This window comes from Canis lupus, chromosome 22 (assembly GCF_003254725.2).
Source record: "Canis lupus dingo isolate Sandy chromosome 22, ASM325472v2, whole genome shotgun sequence".
Classification (NCBI taxonomy): Eukaryota; Metazoa; Chordata; class Mammalia; order Carnivora; family Canidae; genus Canis; species Canis lupus.
The window spans coordinates 13,878,934-13,903,893 of record NC_064264.1 but is presented as its reverse complement, the minus strand read 5'-3'; the positions used below and the strand labels follow the sequence as shown (position 1 = coordinate 13,903,893).

At 35.4% G+C, this 24,960-nt stretch overlaps 1 protein-coding gene across 5 annotated transcripts in view; it reads right to left on the bottom strand.

The window, feature by feature from the left end:
* Positions 1-24,960, bottom strand: part of PCDH17 (protocadherin 17) — a 96,150-nt gene that overhangs the window by 8,225 nt on the left and 62,965 nt on the right. For 4 of the 5 annotated variants that reach the window (XM_049099265.1, XM_049099264.1, XM_025478128.3 and 1 more), the window contains exon 4: positions 12,414-12,497. The exons of the other annotated variant lie outside the window; for it this stretch is intronic. In XM_049099265.1, coding sequence (XP_048955222.1) covers positions 12,414-12,497 — 84 coding nt within the window. The remainder of the gene's footprint in view (positions 1-12,413; positions 12,498-24,960) is intronic. 5 annotated transcript variants of the gene reach the window in all.

Here is a 24,960-nt window from a genome sequence, read left to right as displayed (position 1 = left end):
ATAATATTTTTTCAAAAGATATAAAGTCACTCAAATGACTATAGTACTTGCAATTCAGTTGTACAATAAACCACACATGCAGACACACATATAGATCTTTATTTGCATGTGTGTGCACGTGTGTGTGTTTTTACACATGTGTAAAAAATTGAACTTTCTCTGGGATATAGTCCAAACAAAATCTTAAATGTATAACCAATGTATTCCTGAAAATTTACTATCTGTAGTTGTCTTAAGAGAAATACAGATGAATCAATAAAATGCACAAGAAAGTTCTATACTCATAGTTTAGGAGATAACATGAATACATATAAAACACACACACAGACACATATATATACACACATTTTTAAATATAAAACATTACAAACATAATGTATACATATAGGTATTTATATTTTTATTTAAAATCTCCAAAATTTTAATTTCTCTTTGCCCTACAACTGTAGGTATGAAATCCATGATTGGACTAACAACTTGGCTACCCCTGATTTTAGAATATTATGTAATTCAAATTGTTTTAGGCATAAATGCCTGAAATCTACGTATTCATATTTGCTGACATATCTGGAAGCTCTCTCTCTTTTTAACCTAGACTAGCATTTTACTAACTTAATCTTAGCGATATTCTGCAAGCAACTGTTGGGTGCCAAACTACACCTTCAAAGGAACTGTCATTGCGGAAGTTACATCTCTGTGAGGAAAGAAAATATTTAGGTAAAACATCAAACTACCTGCTCTTAAATTATTGGGTTTTAGCAATCTTCCACAAAGGTGTCCATAGCTTAATGTTCCCACTGTGATTCTCACGTTGTAACTAAGGTCCCTGTATCGCTAGGGGTGCATAGCCATCTCAGCAGTGGGTAAAAGGTGCCAAAGATTACTATGTATAAGATTAAAATTTGAAGCCAAGACACCATTTAAACTAGAAAGGACTAATAAAGATTCAGGGAGCCTTTGGTAAACATGATTATTTTGGGAAAAGTCAAGGGAACCAATCCTTGTGTGTTATGGCTTTAGTGGTGCTCACTGCAAAGGGAACATGTCAAGGAGTCAGTCTCCATAAAATGTCTTGGTCCTGAGTAGATCTATATATTTATTCTAGTCTCTCTCACTCTCAAGCAGGAATTTATCACAAATCAGAAATTAAGCTTATTTTCCCAGTCTTCAAAGCACTATGCCACATTACCCAAACAGAGATACTTGGCAACTAATTTGTTACTACTTAGGGAGATATTAGAAAACATAAAAGGATTTCCTCCCCTAGTTTCAACTAGCTTGCTGCCTCGGGAGCCCACATATTTGTACAAAAACATGCATATAGTTTCTCGCATAAGAGTTTCACATATGCGTCTGATTTATTTATTTTTTTTATGATACAGAAATAAATGTCTGTGTCATAAAAATCCAGAAACCAAAATCCCCTGAGTCAAGGTATCAATGAGAAGGTTCTAAAATGCTGTGGCCATGGGGTAAGGGCATTTGAGAGAGAGAGAGAGAGAGAGAGAGAGAGAGTTTTCTTTGCTTTTTGACTGTCAACAAAATGGTTTTATTTCTGCTTTGTAAACAGCTTTAAATAGGAAGAGTTTTTATTCTCTTAGTGTGGTGGTTGCTACTGTTTCTAACAGCATCTTAAAATTAGAGTTGTTTCCAAGTAGACAACTCTATAAATGGAAGTCCATTTTTTATTTGTTCTCATTTTTCTTTTTTATTTCTAATTTACCTTCTTTCACCAACGTAAGCTTTCATAACACCTAATTAGCTGTCTGGAAAAGCAGAGACCAGGCACCCATCTCTATTTATGGCTGGCACTGGGGTTTTGGAGATTAACTCTACAGAATCTAAACTAGGTACCCATCACAGACCAGCAAAAATGACAAGCCAAGACCTTCGACTGGCAGTTTCTGTGTATCAGTTTTCTCCTGAAGGGTTTCACTGTTTAAGAACAGCTTGTTTTCGCTGTCTTTTTCTGTTCTTCAGCACACACACTCAGTTTCACACATGCACACACACTCCCTTATGAGTGCGACAAATTACAATTTAATCCAAATATATTCTAACATATCAGATACAAAGGATCGATGCTAAAATAGAAATCTCATCAGAATACAGTCCAACGGATCCCTAATAAAATGTTCCTTTCAGTGGGTTGACATGATTCACAAAGTCCTGTGAGCTGACACTTTTCTAACATAAACAATCCTTTCTTTTTTTTGGCGGTGGGTTATTATTCACTTACTTTCCTTTACCATCCTGTAAACTCCCTATACTTGTTGGGGTGATGGGGTGAATTATTCCGCATACATGGCATCTTAATCTACATTCATTCAAATTATTTTCATTTATGATTTCTATGTCCCATTTACTAGCCTCTTAGTTAAAAATAAACCTTCTGATTTTGCTCTGACTATGAGAGGGGTAAAAATTTCACTTTCAATCTTATTTCTAGAGACAGCTTTGGAAAGTTGTCTCCAAATTTTTTTTTTCCCTGTGTCAGAACAAGAAAGAAAAGAATACATTACAATTTTATCACATGCTTTTCTTTTTTTTTTTTTTCTGCTACTGTTCACATGACTGCCAGGCTTAATTTTAGTACAATTTTTAATAAGCTTGGTGCATCCCTCGTGCTCGGAAGAAAAGGAAAAGGTTAGGGAAAATGTGGTATCAGAAAACTAACCACTTTGACTGAGTGATCTTTCATCTATTGCATTGTATTTCCCCTGCTTCTTGTGCACAGGAACATACTGTTTTACGAATCGAGGAACATACACAAATACATACAGGCAGGATGTGTTTTTGCCTCTTTTACTTTTTTAATGTAAGGGGGACCATGAATCTCATTATAATATGCCAATGCTCATTTTATGAAGATGCCTGTTTACGTGTTGGCAGCAATACCTGATTAAACCCTGGGTATACAACTCCAGAAACTTAAATACTTCCTGATAATTGGCTGTAAGGAATCAGAAGGTGGAAACATAGTTCACATAATAAAAAACCTCTGAGACAAACACATATAGTTTTAGGTTGATCCACTGGCAATAGGGCTTCTAGACTGTGCCTCAGTTGTGCAATACCACTCTGCCTGCTTTTGATAGGTGGAGAGCATATTTTGAAGAGGAAGTTATTATAACACCATCAAATAGTCAAACCGTGGCAGCTTTGAAGTAGCAATCCTCTAGCGTGCACCTGCATTGCACAATGCCTCCCAATGTACTGCCACGGTTGCATTCAGACACCAGAAACCACTGGCCTATATCATATTCAACTGCATCCAATTGCAGCTGGGTATCTGGAGCACTTGGAGCCCCTGCACTTATTATTCAGTGCACCTGCACGCCTTCAGGGATGGTTTTAAGTGTTTGTGACCCCTTGGACATAATAGCACGTCTACCAGAGTGAATTTTCTGGCATATATACTGACAACACACAGATAACGCTCCGAGATGAAGAAGACTTACATTAAATGGAGACTTCAGTTAAGGAATGAAAGCAAAAGGATATAAGGAGATTTGCTATGCAAGCATCAAAAATATTTTAAAAACGAGACTTCAGAGCATGCATTGGGAATCCATAGCACAAACCTAATTGTGTGCCCTGGTACACTGCTCTGGGATTAGCCTTCAGTTTTTAGCTACCCCCTTCCCCCCAATCCCATAGTGTAGGTGCAGCCATCACCTGGGGGAGCAGCAGATGCTTGGAAGCGAAGGCACGGATAAATGTGGGCCATCTCTGTCTTAACTTAGGCTGAGGAGAACTGGCTCTGAAGCTGGATACTATACTATACTAATGAAACAAACTTTGTTTTTTGTTTTTGTTTTTTGAGAAAAGGACCCTGACAGAGTCTCTTAAGGAGAAACAATACGACACTAATGTGCCAGCAGAGAAAAGACAGCTCAAATTCAGTGACAATTTTAGATGTGTACAGTTCAGTAGTTAGTTTAAAGAAGTTATACTTAAGCATTCACAAGAATGAATAAAACACCAACTTTGTGCTTCGAAGGCATTGGAGATTTTCAAGCAAAGGCATCTTGAATAGAATGTTGTAGAACAGTAAGGTTGTGTCCAGAAAAGGTTGGTAGTACGTAAAACTATGTCTCTCCACTTGTAAAATTCTTCCATCTGTAGGAATTTTTTTAGAAAAGATTTTATTTATTGAGACACAGAGAGAGAGAGAGGCAGAGACATAGGCAGAGGGAGAAGCAGGCTCCATGCAGGGAGCCTGATGTGGGACTAGATCTTGGGGTTCCAGGATCATGCCCTAGGCCAAAGGTAGGCGCTCCACCACTGAGCCACCCAGGCATCCTCCATCTGTAAAATTTTATCTCTTCATTAAGGCATTTACACTTTGACTAGAAATTAGAAAGTAGGTTTAAAACCAACTACGGGAAATAATTCAGGATCAATAACATTTTGAACTATGTCATAGGAGTGTCAGGCGACAGAAATACAGGGAAAAGTGTAGACTATGATATTGTGAAAGGCTTTGTACAAGGAGTGGTGCTTCATCTGCAATTCAGTGGATGATCCAGGGTTTCAATAAATAGTGGCGAGCAGGAAAAGGATGATCTAGGGAAAGGGATGAGAAAGTGAAATAACCACACAGGACTGTGCATTTCACAGGGTAGTAAAAGATCAGCTTAATAAGTCAAAGGACATATGTTGCAATGCCAAAAATGTAAAATAATAACGTACAGAAAATTTGCTAGGATTTAAAAGAGAATGGAAAAGCTCTGAATAAAAACAAATGTAATGAAGCAGGCTATGGGCACTGTGATAGGTATCTGAGCAGTGTATTGTATGTCTCAGACAATTTTTGAAATATTTAGGTGCTTGACTGAAAAAGTATTAGACAACACTTATTAACATACAACACTTTGATGCATTCAAATCAGCATTATTTCTGGAAACAGATAGCTGGAGCTTTGGTCCCAACCAGGATTATCTCCAGTGGAGCACAACAGGACATGACATGATTCACTGGCATAGTTATTCCAACTTCATCGTGACCCCATTCTGCTCGTGTCTCATCCTACTCCTTCTAAACTAAAGAAAGTCTTAATGTATGTTGATTCAACTGGTACTTTATATTAACTATATAAATCCTACAATTTATAATTCTTCATTAGAAAAAAATATTTCCTCTTCTTACATCTATTTCTCTCTTTTCACTCTTTCTCTAATTCGCTATTATTAATCAACTATAAAATTGATCACATATTTGAAAGATTAAATGATTCTTTGAGAAGGCCAGAAGAGGAAAGGTTTGGAAGAAAGAAGACCCTTTAGGTAACTAGGAGAGAGGTAATAAATACTTCTCAAGGCGAGGCAGAAAGCCACAAATAGGTAGATGTTGAATCTCAGAAACTTTTCCAAGTTGTTTCTGGATATCATAAAGAATAAATTACTACAGGAAATTCCTGAAAATGTTGTCTAAAATAAGCACTCTATTTTGGATGAAGATAGTGCCACCATTTCCCCACTGAATTATGGATTCTAGCATTAGCTCCCTAACTCTTATTTTTCAATCTGTCTGCCTCCATGAGATCTTTATATCTCTTGAGGATCAAGACACTGATATCATTATATATGCTTTCATGCTCCATTCCTTGAACACACAGAACTCATTATTCACACCTGAATGTTATCATTGATGTAAAGGAAGACTACACCAAGAAGATATCAAATACTATTGATAATCTATGATGAGAAAGACCACTCCTTACAAATTACTTATTTCAAAACCATTCAGACTGGAATAGAAATAAAAACTTGAAACCAAACACCCAAAACAAACCAAACAATAAAAATCCCATTCATTTTTGAGGCTGTGATGCTGGCATTCAGAATGATCCCAGGACCTAAACAGTTATGCATAATGGCTCTCGTTTGCTATAAGGTATAGAGGATTTAAGGTAACACCAGGTCTGGGGTACCTGGCCAGCTCAGTTGGTAGAGCATCTGACTCTAGATCTCAGGGTCATGAGTTCAAGTTTCACATTAGGCCTAGAGCTTATTTAAAAAATAAATAAAGTAACATCACGTCTGTATGTTAAGTACCATGTTTACATAAAAATCCAAAGTCCTCTAGTAATTATTGAGAACTTATAAAATTCAACATTTATGATTTATTTATTATAATTTCAAATAAGATAAACAAACCTGCCTGGCATATATCCACGGAAGCACAAAGGCCAGAATATTTTCCCCTCAGGGACTTTTAAAAATCAGTGACACCTCTATTGAAATTAAAGTCTACATTTAAATAATCACCTCTTTATACTTTTAAATTACAGAAAACAGCGAGTGTCCTTAAAACCCACACCTCAGCATCTATAGGTTTCTTTCTTCACGCCTACGTTTCTCCCTTTGTCCTTTTTTGACTCTACTGCATTGTGTCAAGTGTGCCAGTTTCTCCCTTTTATTTTAAGTTAGCTGCATCTGTATCTTACCCTTTATCTGATAGCTATCATCACATATGAATTAATTAATAAATCCTTGTAATTTTAGAGTCCTAAAAGGGTTAATGCAGCTTCCAAAAGAACCTGATTTATATGCAGCGATAAACTTATGCTCTGGCATGCAATAGTTAGTAAAAGCTGTTTGGTTTACAGGGGCAAATTCGAAAGTATAGCAACTTAGAAAATAGTCTGATTTTCAGACCCACGACTGTTTAAATATGCGACTATTCTTCATCTTTAAAAAGGATATTTTCTTATGCTTTTATTGCCTGTGTTAGCTAACCCCATCTCAGATAATGACACCATTTTTGATGACACAGATGAATACATCTAAAATTCAAGTCATCCTCCCAGCAAAGTGGTAATCCTGTAAGGAAGGTCAATAAAAACATGCCTATTAAGCCGAACCCTTTGCAAGAAGCAGGCAAGATAGTCTTATTAGCGTTTTTCTCCCAGGCTTGCTATCTGATTTCTTTTGGGATGTGTATCTATTTACCAGTTTAAATTTCATTGTTCATCTTATTTCTAGCACTTGTTTGTTTTCAATTGCTAGAGACAAGTACGCAGAATCGGGTGTCATTTTTAACAGTCTCAGAAAATAGAGTTAATTCAGATGCAACTAATCCTCTCCTGCTTATTATTTAGTAATCAACACCTGCCAATAGGATTTGGGAGTCCCAAAAGATAGATTTTTCAGAAAGATTTTTATATGTTTTGTATTTTCAAAGACATTCTAGTCTCCAAAAGCTTTTCATTAAATTCATAGAACTCCACTCTAGAGACAGATCTAAAGTTTCAATTCAGTTACCTTAAGTGAGATGGATATAGTTCTGAAAAAAATAGAGGGGTACCTTGCTCAGATCAGTATTTTTAAAAATACAATTTAAAAAAAAAAGATTTTATTTATCCATTCATGATAGACACACACACACAGAGAGAGAGAGAGAGAGAGAGAGAGAGCAAGAGAGAGGCAGAGACACAGCAAAGGGAGAAGCAGGCTCCATGCAGGGAGCCCGACATGGGACTCCATCCCGGGTCTCCAGGATCACGCCCTGGGCTGAAGGCGGTGCTAAACCGCTGAGCCACCTGGGCTGCCTAAATACAATGTTTATAAAGAAAGAAGCAATACAAAATACATTTATGTAAATATATGAGTGGGGAATATATATGAAACTATACTTCTCTGTAAGTGTGATTCCTACAAAAACTATTTTTATTGTGATTTAAATATAAACAAAAGCTGAATGTCCTTAATGCACATGCATACACATACGCAGATGACAATAAATATGTATTTTAAGCAAAAATGCCTTCTGTGAAATGAAGTTTGTCTGAAAGAACTATTAAAATTGATAGTGTTGGGATGCCTGGGTTGAGCGTCTGCCTTCAGCCCAGGGCGTGATCCTGGAGTATGGGGATCGAGTCCCTCATCAGGCTCCCTGCATGGAGCCTGCTTCTCCCTCTGCTGGTGTCTTTGCCTCTCTCTCTCTGTGTGTGTCTCATGAAAAAATAAATAAAATTAAAATAAAATAAAATAAAATAAAATAAAATAAAATAAAATAAAATTGATAGTGTCCCAAAGGTAACTTTAGAATAATATACAGATAGTTTGAACCTAAACAATTTGGCCTTGATCTTACTAAACAACTCCTACCTTCAAGCTGCTAATACTGCAACAATTGTTGCTACTATTATTATGGATAGTTTTAAAATACATTAAGAGTAGGAAAGGAAGGATAACTGACATTTTAAATAAAGCCTGTTCTTGGAATTATTTCTCTGAAACCATTCTGTTCTTATTACCTTTGGTGTTCTGTAAGTTTATTGGAAGCTGATGTTTTTTATCCTGTATGATTGGGTCATCCCAAGAATGAAAATTTAAGCAAAATCAATACACTCAATAGCATGTTCTAGAGTAAATATACAGAAGTGTTTCTTGTAATGGATTTTACTGGCAATGACAAGCCATTTTTCTGTAACAGCTTTAATATTTTGTAATCATGAAAGCACACTGAAGCAATGGAGAAACTGGGAAAAGAGGTCAGGAAATTCATATATAGGAAGATAGGAGATGTGTCCCTATATATCACCCTGCTATGTAATCAAACCGAGAGTCAAAAAGCTATTGGAGGATGCTACCCTTGAATCAGAGCAAAAATAAAAATGTGTTTTTAAAGGATATGAAAGCTTATCCATACATAATGCAGTATGAACATCAAAAGGTGTCTACAGTGATGTTTTAAATACTTTCTTATCTTGGAGAGTACTTTCTGTGATTTAATTGATAATCAACCATACCTGGAGCAAAGAACAGATGATAAAAGTGAAGTGTATTTCCCATGAGTAATATTAACAGGGAAATAAATATAAATACATGAGAGCTCATTTTATTTTCAGACTTGTAATCTAAATCCAATCTAAAAAGAAATTCATATTGACATCACAAGGAGAATTCGTTGAGACAGTCTTTTTTAATTTCAGGCATGCTATATTTGAATTTTTCCCCCTAAAAATATGTATGCTCAGTCTTAGGAGAAGTGATCCTTTGTGCTGCCAAAACTATTTTTGAATAGCTGCCTAACAATTTCCATGGTCATTACCGAAAAAGGTTATACAGTAGTCCTCCCTTCTCTATGGGGATATGTTCTACACCCCCAGTGGATGCCTGAAACCATGGAATGTACCAAACCTTATATAAGCTATATTTTTGCCTGTATATACATACCTACAATAAAGTTTATTTTTCAAATTTATTTTAAAAATTAGGTACACTAAGAGATTAACAATATCTAATGATAATATAATGCAATTATAACAATATACTCTAATAAAAATTATATGAATGTGATCTCTCTCAAAATATCTTATTGTATTGTACACACCCTTCTTGTGATAATGTGAGATGATAAAATACCTATGTGATGAGATGAAGTGAAGTGAACAAGTCAAATTTGAATACTTTATTTCACAATGAATCCCTTTGCAATCTTTAGGAAAATGTCAGAAACCTTCACACTGAACCCTAAAATACCTTTAGAATGTTGTAATTATTTGAGACAATTGGAGAATGTGGAACCTGCTAGTGGACACATATTTGGGATCACAAAGTATCTGCCCAAAGAGAGACCAACTTGAATTTGAGAGAGTGTCACCTAACCTTAAATTTTTAGGTGACTTATTTTAAATTTACTAGTTCAGGTGAGTATGTTCCTTGACCTATAATTATCTAGTATTAAAACTCAACCCCCCCCCCCACCAAATAAAATGGAGTGAAATCTAACTATTTGATTTGGCAAATTTCTTTTTTTTAAAGATTTTATTTATTATTTATTCATGAGAGAGAGAGAGAGAGAGAGAGGCAAAGACACAGGCAGAGGGAGAAGCAGGCTCCATGCCAAGAGCCTGATGCTGGACTCGACCCCGGGACTCCAGGATCACGCCCTGGGCCAAAGGCAGACGCTGAACCGCTGAGCCACCCAGGGATGCCCTGATTTGGCAAATTTCTAATAAAAGATATATTTTAGTATTTTATTCACTGAATTGATAAAAACATACATGATCACAAAAGAAAATTACCTAATTATTACTGTAAATAAGGTCATGGTGATAAGTATAATAGCAAAATAGAAAAATTATTAAGTTAGAAGTACTTGGCAAATAAAAACTTCTTATCTATTGGGAATGATGCTTTATGATTAAAAACATATATCTGCACATAATTTTGCATAAAATTCCAAATATGAATGATTCATTGTAAGATCAACCATTTATTTTAAAAGTTCACAGTCTAACATATAACTATTGAACTACTTATTATCCATACACATAAAGATTGTCTATGTAAACCGTATATTTGAGAGATAACCATGATTTAAACAAAAATATAGTTATGATTACTTTATAACACACAGATAAAATGATTATATGTGATATAATCATTCTAGTATGTTAAAAATCAAAGAAATATATATGTGCAAAAATAGGAAAAGATTATAGTCAGTGAAACTTCAGTAAGTGAGTTGTAAATTGTAGAGTTTTATTGTAGCATATATGTTGATGGAAAAAATTCACAAGCTTCACCATCTTAATACTTTAAGTGAAGGAAATAGAAGTTTTGAAATGATAAGATAACTTCCAATGCACCAGAAAACTATCAATAAAGGACTACAACTAAAAGGCAAGCATGCATATCCTTATCTATGCACCCTTTGTACCCATGATGAAAGAACATATTCCCATACCAAATGGAAATGAATGGAAGGAGCCTTGCCTAAGGACAAAAATCTTCTGGAACTATTTAGTGGATGTAAAAATAAAGGCCTAATCTACCTTGCAAAGGCCTTTGGGTTTCCTGAGGCTCAGTTCCAACTCCCAGATGACTCTGTTTCACATTAGTAGATAGTGATGGTGAAGCATAGGTGAGTACATGCACCTGTGTGTGTGCAGGAAGCATGCACGTGCTCACCAGCAGAGAGTCTATGTCAAGAGGGAGAGATTTTTAAGAACACATAGAATAATGTTCAGAAATTTAAATTCTAAAAGCCAAAATGTTTTTTTCAGTATAAATGTTATCCTTAAATTTAATTTCAATTTTTACAGAATTGAAAAAATAAAACTTTTTTCCCAATTGATTTTAATGAATGTGAAGTCACAACTATTTAAGGATAACAGGGATGATTTTACATAGATGTGTCAGTATATGTGTAGGTACATGCACTCATGTTGTCAAACTTTCCCCCTCACTCCCCCGAATCAGACATAAATAAAACTTTCCTCACTGTAACACTATCTGTTTAAGGACTTTACTTGAATTTTCTCTCCAATTTCCATTCATTTCCATACAGAAATAATGTAACCTCTTCTCTTTTTCTGGCATGAGTAAAGCAATACAAATGAATATAACAGTAATTGTTAGATTGGTTTAACACACATGTATATTTTTCAAGCACCACAAAAACCTGATATAAAAATTTTCTCCACTGGCTCGTTTGCCTTGTGTAGAGGTTAAACTGCTCAGAAACCAATCTAATCTCTCAAAAGCATTCAAATGACTCAGGCTTGGACTACATACAATCCAGACATAGAAAAATATAATGTGATGAACTAAAATTTCACCTGAGATACTTATTTCTTTTACTTAATCCATTCAGTCATGTCAAATTTCAATGTATTTTCCCAGAGTCTCTGAGTCCCATTCTGAACATACTTCGAAATTAAAATATATTGACAAAATTTATCAAGTTCAGAGGATTTTAATTTTGAGCTTCACTAGCTGTTGCAATTGATAGGAACTTTTTTCTGCCCTGCCTTTAGGAATCTGTAATAGGGTGATGTGTACAGATTTTACAGTCATGCGTGAAGTAGTCTTTGATACATATCCATAAAATAACACTTCTAATATGGAGTGCAATTGCCTGTCCAAAGTGGAAGAAGAATTTGTGGACTCAATTTCTTAGGTGAAACAGTTTCTTCTTCAGGCTGCAACAGTCATGTAACTTGCTCTATACCCACAACTAACACCAGAGGAAAATAATCAACCTCCTTTCCTATATCAACTCACAGTCCAGACTACCAATTTCCTCCCTAGTATATTCTACACTAACTCCAAAGTGAAATTTGTATAAGAGGTGATTTTCTTTTTACATTAAATAACTAAAGAATTGAACTACTTCAACTCACTTAAGAACAATAAATGTAAAAAAAAACTCTGATGTAAATGAATATTTAGATTCTCTTTTCAATCCTTAATGCCACACAGCTTTTCCTGAGATACTAATAGTACTGATGCAGATATAATAGAATAGAATTACTTATTTACTATACCACTTTCTCTTAAAGAAATCAAGTCTACAAGTTCTGCATTTATGTGTGTATAGTCTTACGAGTGCCATCATCTAACAAGTAAAATTCGGATCACAGAGAAGAAAGCTAGCAGATGAAGAAATTGCTCACCTGGAGGAAGCAGATCAACAGACTGAAGTCTAGTTGTGATGGTGTGTAGGGTGAGGATAGCAAAGGAAAGCAAAGTCGGGAATGCTTGAAAAATAAAATATTTTTAGTTAACAACTAGAAAAACCAAGTGGGAAAAAAGGGCCAATTGAATCATGAATCCCTCTCTACTGATTGCAATTTTTATATTAAAATCCTTTAGATTGTTCAGTCCTTAAAAGATACGGTCATTGGTATTTCCCCAGATATGTACAACTTAGTGTGATTGGAAGAAAATTACTTTGGGGGAGTATTTCAGTTTAGATGAGATAGAAACAATGCAAAATAGCTATATGAATGCCTAGGTCAATGGGAAAAATACTCTTGTGATGATGGATTCATTTATCCTAGATAAAACAAAAACCTTTCTGTAATAGCGGGTAGAAGATAAATAAGCAGGCCACCAAGTCAGTTGCAGACTGTTCTTTAATATCCCTAGAGAACAAGGCTTAATAGAAATGTTCACTGCTAGTGAAATTTCGATGTGTATTGTCTGGAACTTGAAACAACAGACTATTTGAAACTTAGCTCTTGACTCAGTCACTTAGAAACTCTTAATTTTTAGAAGCATACTGACTTTAATAATGAGAAATATGCATATTTCTGTAACAAATCCAACTTTTGTACATGTTATTTTTTATAAAATTAAAGAGATGCTACATTTTGTTTTTGTTTTGCCTTTTAAGCACCTCTAACTTAGCCATATATGGATGTACAACTGGTCAGTTTCTTACACATGAAAAACAGAGAACGCTTTCTTTGGATCTAAATGCACAGTGAATATATGAAATCAATTGCTATCTGAAAGTCCTGCCCCCCGCCCCCCAAAAATGCCTGTTGGTACGCAAAGTAGCTTTATTTTTTAAATAGTCTCATTTTCTTATTTTCAACCTTTATTCAACATCTGTTGCTTGCCCCTCCCCTGTAATGTAATTATGCAGGATTCCAATGTAAAACAGGTTGAGTAGTTAATAACAGGCAGCTCAAACATTTTTCCACACTGTTGCCCTGCAGATGTTTTCTTTCATTTTTTTTTCCTCTTTTCCCTGGCTTTGTGTTTAATTTGTGTATGTTTCTTTCCTATTCTTAGAGTATATTCCCATAACAGATGGAAACACCTGAAAATAAGTCTGCCTCATACACATGCTTAAGTGATGCCTATTGTGATATTTAACTCAGAATAGAGAATACAGAATATTGGTTAACAGAAAAAAAAATAATTAATCTGTAAGTCACCTTGTTACTACGTTCAATTTAAAATTCTGAAGAGACATTCTGGTTTTTGCCAAAGTAATTTGAGGGAAAGTTTATAGTCTACAACCTTCATTTATTCTTATTTTGTTACCAGACTCATTTGTCATTTTTGCATTTGACACAATTCTCTTAAGTTTTCATTCCCCAGAAATTGGATTTTTTTTCTATCCATGGATCATTTTACTATGTAAAAGGCACTTTACATTCATCTGATAATAATCCAAATTCAGTAACCAAAATCTAACATATTTCAGGTATATTCAAAATATAGCATATATTTTGAAAATAATAAAAGAATCATATAAGGTATAGAACTGTTTTGTTCAGAAAAATATATTTTATCAAAATTGGAGGAATAAAAAAAGGTATAAGCTATGTGCTGGGTTGGATACTGTCCCCCAGTAGTCCTGTGCACCAGGAACATTAGAATATGACCTTATTCAGAAAGAGGGTCCTTGCAAATGTAATTACTTAAAATGAAGTCATACTGGATTGGAGTGGGCCTTAATCCAAAGTATGATGCTCTTATAAGAAAACTGAGACACAGAAACAGTCACACCGAGAAAATGCCATGTTAGGATGGAAATAATCATTGGAGTATTGTGTCTAGCTTTGCTGCAACCATCAGAAGTCACTAGAGGCAAGAAAGGATCCTCCTCTGGAGTCATTTGAGAGCTTAGCCCTGATGATACCTTGATTTTGGACTTCTGGCCTCCGGAATAGGGAGAGAATAAATTTCTGTTATTTTCAGCCACCCAGTATATTTTGTCGTGGCAGCCCTCTAAAACTGATTTTGGTTTCTGGAAGTGATCTGCTGTTACACACCTAAAAATGTGGAAGTGACTTTGGAACTGGGAATGGTAATAAGCTGGAAGAATTTTGAGGTTCATGAGTTTTAAAAGCCTCGTTTGCCTTGAGGGGCCTGTTGCAAGAAATACAGACATCAAAAAACTTATGATTCTGCTCAGAGCTCAGTAAGAAGTAAGGAGAGCTTGAGAGAAAGTTTCTATCATCTTTGAGGATATATATATGTGGCTTTATCATCAAGCACAGAAAGTACATAAAAATATGAATGGTAAAGGTGTTTCTCATAAAGTCTCAGATGGAAATGTTATTGGGCAGTGGAAGGCAGGAAACTTGGCCAATCTTGAATGAAAAGTAGAAATTGTAATTGACGAATTTGGATACTTAGCTAGAGAGCTTTCTGAGCAAAGTATAGGAGGTATGGTCTTGGTTTCTCCTTTCTGGCTATAGTAAAATGTGAGGGCAAAGAGGTCAACTGAGGAATGAACTTTTAGGCAAAAAAGAAACCAACACCTGATTTGGAAAATCATCCGCCTATCCAGATAACATGCTCTGGAAACAAGGATGAGTGTGTAGCTAGACAGCCATTTGCTATAGAGATTAGGGTGTGATTTATGGATCCAATCAACCATCATTAGAGAAGTCAGAATTAGAGATAAGACTACTAAGGATGGATCTATGGAGAACATGTTTGTTTAAGGGTGTGGATCCCCTCAACATCCACAGAAGACAAACAGTTACCAAGAATTTTATGTAACACTGCTAACATGGACCGAAGAGGACAGAGGTGAGACAAAATGAAGGAAAAATTACTCTCAAGTGCAGCCAGAGATACAGGGACCAGGAAGAGTAGGCTACTGCCGCAGAGGGTCAAGAGGGCTTAGAGCATAGAGCACCAGGACACAGAGAATTATTCTCAGGCCCTAAAAATCTAATGGAATTTGCCCTGCTGTGCTCAACTTCCTTTAGACCAGTAACCCTTTTATTCCTTCCATTTTCTTCCATTTAGAAAGAGAGTGTCTATCCTATGGTTGTTCCACCGCTGCATTTTGGAAACAGGTAATTTCTTTTCTAGTTTGAGAGGTCTGTGGAAGGAGAGGAATGATGCCCTGGGGGGACCATACCCAGAGTCTCACCTATACCTGATTTAGATGCTGAAATGTGAGACTTTTTTAGTTGATATTTAGATGAGATATGGGACTTAGAGTTATGCTATAAAGAGTTAAGATGTTTGGGTGATATTGGGAGGGGAGATGGATTTTTTAAATGGGACAGATATGAATTTGGGGGTCCAGAGGGTAGACTGGGTTGGATACTGCTCCTCCAAAATTCATGTCCACCTAGAAAATAAAAATGTGACCTTATTTGGAAATAGGGTTTTTGCAGACATAATCACTTAAGATGAAGTCAGTTAAGTTAATACTAGAATGAATCTAAATCCTATGACTGCTATCCTTACACGAAGAGAAACAAGGGACACAGAGACAGTCATACAAGGAGAATACCATATAACTATGGGAGTAGAAACGGGAGTGATTTGTCTACAATCGCTGGCAACTACCAAAAGCTGGGAACAGGCAAGGAAGAACTTAGTCTAGAGCTGTGAGAGTATGGCCCTGCTAATACTTTAATTTTGGACTTCTGGTCTCTAGAACTGCCAGAGAATAAATTTCTGTTTTTTTAAGCCACCCAATTACTGGCATTTTGTTACAGCAGCCCTAGGAAACTAGTACAGATTGTCAAAAACAAAACAAAACAAAACAAAACCCTTCAAAATATAAAATACCCAGATGGTAAAAAAAAAAAAAAAAAAAATCGCTGTGGAGAATGACAATAGGGCAAATTAAAAAGTAGATACCAGGAAAAGCAAAATAAGATTAATATGAATGAATTAACATGTTGTCTTCTATACTATGGTTCATAAATAAACTAAATTTGGCATAAGAGATAGATGCATATGCCAGTAAAATTGATGCTGTTGAGTATAAGGCTTAAGTGAAATCATACAGGAAAAATATGTGTGTGTGTGTGTGTGTGTGTGCGTGTTTGTGTGAGATTATTCAAATTTTATGAAGTATTTTGAAATAGAATATTTTCTTAAAATTCCTGCAAATTAATAGCTCTCTGTGCTTATTTTCTAAGATTGCTAAGACTTCTCACTTCAGTGTCTATTACTTTTGATTTGTGTGTATATTAATCACATTTTTGGTACCATGTGTATGGCAGCTTTGCTTAAAATTTTCATGCAAATAAATGGGGTTTTAAACAAAATGTGACTGTAGGTATGTACACATAGGTGCATGAGTATTTAGATTAACAATAAAAGAAGTCTCTTGTAAGGAGAAAGCATATCTTCACATATGTAAATATGGCTTCGAATACATGCTTGTTTTTAGTCAGAAATTTACTTAGCATTATCTGAAGGCATATATTAATAAATTTTTCCACTTTTTTAAGAAAATGAACTCATAAAAATCAAAATAGTTTTTATACTTATATGGGTGACATTTGACTTAATTTTTCATTTAAGGGGAAAAAATAAGGCAGAAATATATTTCCCTTAAGAAATACAATATTGAAAAAAAAAAAAAAAGAAAAAAAAGAAATACAATATTGGGCAGCCCGGGTGGCTCAGCTGGTTAGCGCCGCCTTCGGCCCAGGGCGTGATCCTGGAGACCTGGGATCAAGTCCCATGTTAGGCTCCCTCTGCCTGTATCTCTGCTTCTCTCTCTACCTGTTTCTCGAATAAATAAATAAAATCCTTAAAGAAAAAAAAAAAAAGAAATACGATATTTGAGGCTTGCCTGGGTGGCTCAGTTGGTTAAGTGGCTGCCTTCGGCTCAGATCATGATCTCAGGGTCCTGGGATAGAGCCTCATGTCAGGCTCCCTGCTTAGTGGGGAATCTGCTTCTCCCTCCCACTCATGCTCTCTCTCTCTCACAAATAAATAAATAAAAATTTTTAAAAAAGAAATATAATACATTTCACCAAGAGATTCTGCACATTAGCAAAAGTTACATGAATTATTAGCAAAGTATTTCTTTTTAATAATTGAGTACACACATGCACAAAAACATAGTTTCCCTTGGGGTTTTATGTCCCAGCATATTAATAAGTCATCTTTTTTTTTTGGTAAACACTTACCTTAGTCCTTTTGGGGTATTATAACAAACTACCATAGACCAATGATTATAAACAACAGAAATTTATTTTCACAGTCCTGTTAGCTAAAAGTCCAAAACTCAGCCACCTGCAGACTCGGTATTTGGAGAAGACCTACTTATTGGTTCATGGAAAGCTGTCTTTTCTCTATGTCCTCACATGGGAGAAGGGGGGCTATTATAAGGCCATGAATCCCATTCTTGAGGGCCCCACCCTCATGACCTAATCTTCTCTCAAAAGCATCATACTAAACATTAGGTTTCAGTATATAAAATTTGGAAGGACACAAACATTCAGTCTATAGCCACACTCTTCTTCATGAAAGGAAACAAATGCTGTGAGAGGGGAAAAATTAAATATCAAAGAGTTCTACAAAGAAATGGAACCAAATCTCATACCTGGTGTTTTGGAACCACCTAAAAATGAATTATATATTATTATATATATATAATATACATATATTATATCTCAGTGTATGTTAGTTATTGGGTATTCATGTGCGCTTTGCAAGTGAACAGTCTAAGAATGGATCTAAGTTACAGATCTCTCAAAGTGGTTGAACCTAATGGTGTATAAAAACTGACATTAGTATCTTACACATAAATGCAAGAAATTTATCTTTCACTGTTTTGTTATACTGTTCCAAAGTAGAATATTTCTGTCATTTTATTTCAGTTTCTTTAAATGAAAAATCAATGCATGCTTTATTGCGGCATAGCAAATTACCCCCTGTCACTTTATCTCAAATAATGTCTTCTAAGTACCATACCTACATCTTAGGTTTCAGTGGCTTCTTGGTAGGGATTTGAGTCACCGAGCTGAGCTTTACAATAGCAAAGAGCTATTAAATTAATTTTTCTTTGCTATTTGGCTCTCAATCATTATGCTGACCCAGAAAAAGAATGCAAAATTAAATTTTCAAAACTGATTTATAATATCAGAACTATAATCAAAGGGAAACAATACTTGGTACACTTTGGGTTTTCTACAAAAGTTCAGCTGACTATTAGACTGCTTTAGTGAGCAGATTTTATAATCTGTAATTCTCACCAAAAAGCCATGAAGGCATAATAGGCCATGTAATCATCATTATCTTTGACGATGGCTACAGAGAAGAGGGAAATCATTTAATCCATGTGACTTTGATGTCAAAACAAAATGGCACACTGACAGGTACAGGCTAGGTTATGATTAAATTTCAGAAATTACAAACCTATGTAGCTGAATTCTCATTCATTTTAGTCTTGTAATCAGAGGACAGGTATTTAAGAATATTAAAATACCCAACTAGGTCAGAAGAAAGTCTTATCTGAAAATTCTCTGTGAATTTTCTTAATTCAACAACAATAACAATGACAGTAAAAAAGAAAAAAGGTAAGTCAACATTCTTATTACAACAGAAAGCAAACATCACTAGAGCGCTGTGCAAGCAAAAAATGCATGAGCTTACATATATGCCACAAGCACAGATGAGTTATATTGTGAAACTTTATTCCTTATTCTGACTTTGGACTTCAAAATGTATTTCATTACATAAAAAAGCCATAGTAAAATAGATTCTGAGTTTAGTTTACAAAAACTTGCTTAACTCGTAGGGTGGCTGACTATAGTACTGAGAATACTAATTCTGGCTTTAATTTGAAGTCCTAGCAACAAGGAACAGTAAAACATAATAGGAAGTGGAGAAGGAACAGAGCTGGTTCCCTCCAGTCCAGACACTGGAGTGATTCTATGAGAATATATGAGTAAGAGTTTGTCTTCTTCCAGTCTCCTTTGTTCTCTCCTGTATTTTCCCTCCATTTAACACACTTTCTCCCACTTTTGAATTTATTAGACTTCCCTTACTTTCCCAATCAAGAAATACCATATTGGTTTATTTACTTCCTCAGTAAGTTTGCTATGCTCCCAAACTGCTTAAAGATTTCTTCCTTCCTCAAGAAAACTCTCCTTCAGGCCACGCAGTTCATATCTGGTATATGTTACGCATACAAACATGAAAGCAACCCGATTAACTTTATCCAAATTCAGGCGACTTAATAAACCCCTAATTCCCTCAATATTTAGAGAAAAATAAGGCACCTTTTGTGACCTTTTTAATGAATTTCTTGGCCAAAGAGTCCATGTCTTTACAAAAAATGGTAACATTTACAAAACTAGTTAACTGTCTGGTCTGTGAAAATTGATCAAAGTAAGCTGGGGGCATGAAAACACGAGCAAAGCAGAACACACAAATGCACACGTGCACCTGCATTCACACAGATGCATACACACTTTTATAGAGAGACAGAAAGGCCAGTGTCACATGGGAGCCTGCCAGCATCCCTGGCTGGGCCTGCTTCTAATAGCTATTTCCTTTTCCCACTTTTTGAAGGCACAGTCAGCAGCAGGGGTTCAGAATGTGGCAAAGACAATGAGGAAGGGAGAGTGTTCTGTGTATGTGGGTCATTTATAAATCAGGCACTGCCTGTCTTGCTACATGCAGCTGCATATGACACTGCTGAGTTCTTTCACTACTCAGAGAGCACAATGCAGGCAATGAGAGAGCAGTCCTACCATCTTCGTCTCCAGCTATCTGCTCTGTGTGAGAAGTTGAAAATTTCAACCTTTAAAACTGCATTCTTACAAATATAAATAATATTTGGCGGTTAAGAATAGGGAGGAAGGGCAGAGATTGAATTTGGCAAACCCCATAGCTGGATCTGAAGTCTCACTGCACTTATTCTGGATCAAATCACTGAACTTCAACGTTCCTTCATTCTTCATCTGCAAAATGGGGATATCCTCATTGGGCCGTTTTGAAGATTAAAGGAGCACATGCATGCAAAGCACTTAGAACAGTTCACAAAAACAACTCAGTGGACGATGCCAGGAAGTTATAATGCCAGGGCAGTGCTGGCAAGTCAAAGAAAGTACAATAAAATTTGTACACAGACTCAGTGTGAATGAGGAGCTTGCTGGAAGTGAAAGCCACTCATCTTGGGGCTCAATGTTTTAATATTACAGAGCAAAACATACATTACTGTTGTCACTTTTATTTTTAATATGGTCAATATAATACATCTCACCCTAAATTCAAGCATAGAACGAGTAATACACATAATCTTTTTGGAGTGGTATTAATTTATACTGTTGCAGTGGAAAGGTCAAAAATATATGATTTTTTCCCTCTAGTGCATTTTGGGAATGAATGGAATCAGAATGTCTGAAACAATGATGTCTGTGCTTCTCTAAGAGGAAAGTACATTCAGGATACACAAGGTAATTTGATAAACTATGAAAGATGATGCTAGTTTTGGTTTTTCTTTGGTTTTTTTAATTAATCAAATACCAGTTTGAACAATTATTTCCACTACATCTTAATGTTGGGAAAAAATAATGAAGAAGGTTTATTTTTTGTTTGGCCTTTTTTTTTAAGAGTTTTTTTTTTAAGTAATCTCTATACTCTCTGTAGAATTTGAACTCAGAACCTCAACCAAGATCAAGAGCCTACTGTACCTACTGAACCAGCTAGGAGCCCTTGTTTGGCCTTCTATTCATTATTCACATATGGTTTATTAACATTCAAAGAAATAGTGACTAAAAAATACATCTTATTTAACTCTTAATTGAACATTGTGGAAAGAACTTTATTTTCAGAGTTGCTTGCCTGAAATTTTCTTAAGATCTATTTCACGTTTTCACGTGTATGACTTACTTCTCACATACAGAATAAGTTACATTGATACACTTGTTTTATATTTTTCCAAAGGTATTTGGACAATATCAATATACCTTTAAACAAAGCAAGTATTCACTCCCACAATCAAGCCATCTTTTAAGTCAAGCATACTCATCCAAACTCTTTTCCTTTTTTTTTTTTTAAGATTTTATTTATTCATGAGAGAGAGAGGGAGAGAGAGAGAGAATGGCAGAGACACAGGCAGAGGGAGAAGCAGGCTCCATGCAGGGAGCCCGATGTGACACTGGATCCTGGCTCTCCAGGATCATGCCCTGGGCCTAAGGCAGGCGCTAAACCCCTGAGCCACCCAGGGATCCCTCCAAATTTCTTTCCTAGCAACTATTGTTTATATGCATACACAGTCTTTGTGTAGTTTGAATCTCAAAGGAAATGTAATTATGTGTGGTAATTTATATTTTAGGGATGAGAGGCTTAGAGATTGTGCAATAAAATGTCCTTATTTTCCAGGTAAGAAAACTAAATTCAGAACAGTTAGTAGCAAAATAAAAATTACTCTCCTAATCCCAAGTACAGTTCTTTTCCCTCAATCTATGTATTTATACATTTTTCTTTTTATGTTGTGTTTTTGTAGTAGTCACCCATAAAAAACAGATGACCACATAACATGTCCAAGCAAGGGTATTTCTGAAAGTGACAGAGACCACTATTAATGATTATGTCTGGACAACAGGTGTATACAGAGATTTTTTCTGGGTAAATAATGACAAATGATAATCTATCTATAAAGAAAGACTAAGTTTAGCATCCTCTGATATGTTTCTGAAAAGGTCATTTAAATAATAAAACAAATAAAAACCTTCTTTGGGATCAGTAATATTAACATTTATTCTAGATACTAATATGAATTTTTATTATTTAAAACTGGAAAACGATAGCATATTTATTGACTGTATTAAAAGATGTTTCATCTACATACATAGAAAAGTGCAGTAGAAAATCCTTACGGCATGGGGTGCCTGGCTCAGTTGTTTGGGCATTCAACTCTTGATTTTATTTCAGGTCATGATCTCAGGGTCGTGAGATCAAGCCTGGTGTTGGGATCCATGTAGGGTACGGAGCTTACTTAAGATTCTTCCTCTCCTTCTCCTTCTGCCCCCACCCCTTACTCGGAAAGAAAGAAGAAGAAAGAAAGAAAGAAAGAAAGAAAGAAAGAAAGAAAGAAAGAAAGAAAGAAAGAAAGAAAGAAAGAAGGAAGGAAGGAAGGAAGGAAGGAAGGAAGGAAGGAAGGAAGGAAGGAAGGAAGAAAGAAAGAAAGAAAGAAAGAAAGAAAGAAAGAAAGAAAGAAAGAGAAAGAAAGAAAGAAAGAAAAAAAGAAAGAAAAAGAAAAAGAAAGAAAGAAAGAAAGAAAAGGAAGAAAGAGAAAAAAAGAAAATCTTTGCTGGTTTGTGAGAAAAATCCTTAATACCACAAACAAAAATAAGGGAATGTTAGGGAAATCCACACAAAATAAGAGCTAATCAAAAACCTTTAAACCAAATTAAGAGTTCTAAAAAAGACTAGTGATAAAAACATGCCTTAAAAAAATCAAATAAATAAAACAGCTAGTAAAAAACAACATATAAAAAAAGAGGAGGAGGGATCCCTGGGTGGCTCGGTGGTTTAGCACCTGCCTTTGGCCCAGGGCGTGGTCCTGGAGTCCTGGGATCGAGTCCCGGGTCGGGTTCCCTGCATGGAACCTGCTTCTCCCTCCTCCTGTGTCTCTGCCTCTCTCTCTCTCTCTCTCTCTCTCTCTCTCTCGAATAAATAAATAAAATCTTAAAAAAAAAAAGAGAGAGAAGGATAAAAAGGCACTAGATCCAGAATGAAAATGCAAGTATGCAAAGAGACTGTATGAATTAATCATACAAAACAGAAGGGAGAAATATAATGTGCAAATTTGATGAAGCGATTCTGGTGGTGCTCACTTGAGTAATCAAAGAATGACAGATCAATAATTAAAATTAGAAAGAACTGAAAGAATAGTTTCTTTAAAATTCAGGAAATTAATAGAAAGGAAACCTCACCCCTTTTTTTTTAATTTGGGGAAGAAACAAACCAGAAATATGAATAATTTCACACACACACAAACTTTAAAAACACAAATCAATGAAACATAACTAAATATAGACTCTCTAATATCTCTTTTGACACAACATCAATGCCTACAAGGGAATGCACACATTACAATAATACACACTGAAACCATTCAAATGTACCATGGCTAGTAATTATCTAGGACACTAAAAGATCCTGGCAAAAGTTAATCTAATAAATCTGCCATTATCTTTAATACTTCAAATCTGTGCCTTGAGCTAAACAGTTGTCAGAACGGAGCTCTGTTTACATAGAACTGAATCAGAGTGGGGAAATAAAGATGTCAAGGCTTTTCCATTTTTTTTTTCCCTTTCGGTTGTTGACATGAAATGATTAGCTGGTACATTTTATTCTGACTTTCCACACGGTGCCAAAGATCGCTTTTTCCCCCCTCCTAAATATGCTACATAACGTGAAGGTGACTGCTCATTTGAGTTCTTCAGCTCTGAAAACTGGCTTTGGCAGTATTCAAGGCCATTCTACACGGCAACATTTCTGATCATTATATCTCCATGACCTGAATCAATCAGCTTCAGGATGAGAAGCAGTATGTTGGAATATTTTTCGAAAGGATCATATTATTTAATGATTTCTGTAAAACAGGTGATTTCATTTCACTAGATAATACTCAAAATTAGTACTGTAAATTGTTCAAAACACAATACAGTGCTCTTTGGTGTTTTCAGGAACATAAGCAGAAATAATTGCCTGCTGTTTCCTGGAAGATTAAGAGAAAGTAGTATGAACTTTATAAAACATGAAACACCGATGTTGGAACCTTGATTTTCCTTCAAAACTGTTTGACTCTGTGCAGGCAAATGTTCTATAATCTCGATTTCTCTATCAGGTCAACAAGAAAAGTTCCTCTGAGTATGTCTCAGTAATGGTAGCTAATATGAATGATTATATGTTGTTAAAGAAAAACTAAGCAAAACAAACAAAAACCACAAAACCCTCTCCTCTTTCTATATGTATCTTCTCATATTTATACATTCTTTACATATTTATACATACATACAGAAATGAAACCAATCAATTCGGAACATTTTATTAGGTCAACGATGCCACAAAATACATCAGGTTAAGGTAAAAATCCACTTAATGAAATTTCTGTGTACACTCTTAACATCATAATTACATTTTACTGCTTTATCAAGATTATGGGTGTTCACCTTCATGGAATTTAGATGCTCCACTGTTATGACTTGATTATGCATGGAAAGAACTGGAGAATACCTGAAATACTGAAGCATATTTTCATGTATTTGAAGGAATGATGGAAAGATAAGTGGGATTATGATCTATTTGATTTCATATAACAAAGAAAACTTAAATTCATTTAATGTGAAATACCAACGACTTGTAGTATCAGTTCTGTTTTGTTTCTGACCCCCTTTTCAACTTTCTTTGTAGTCTTAAAAAAATTCAGTTTTGTTTTGAGCTGTAGGATGAGGATGCTAAATATATAGACCCTGTGTT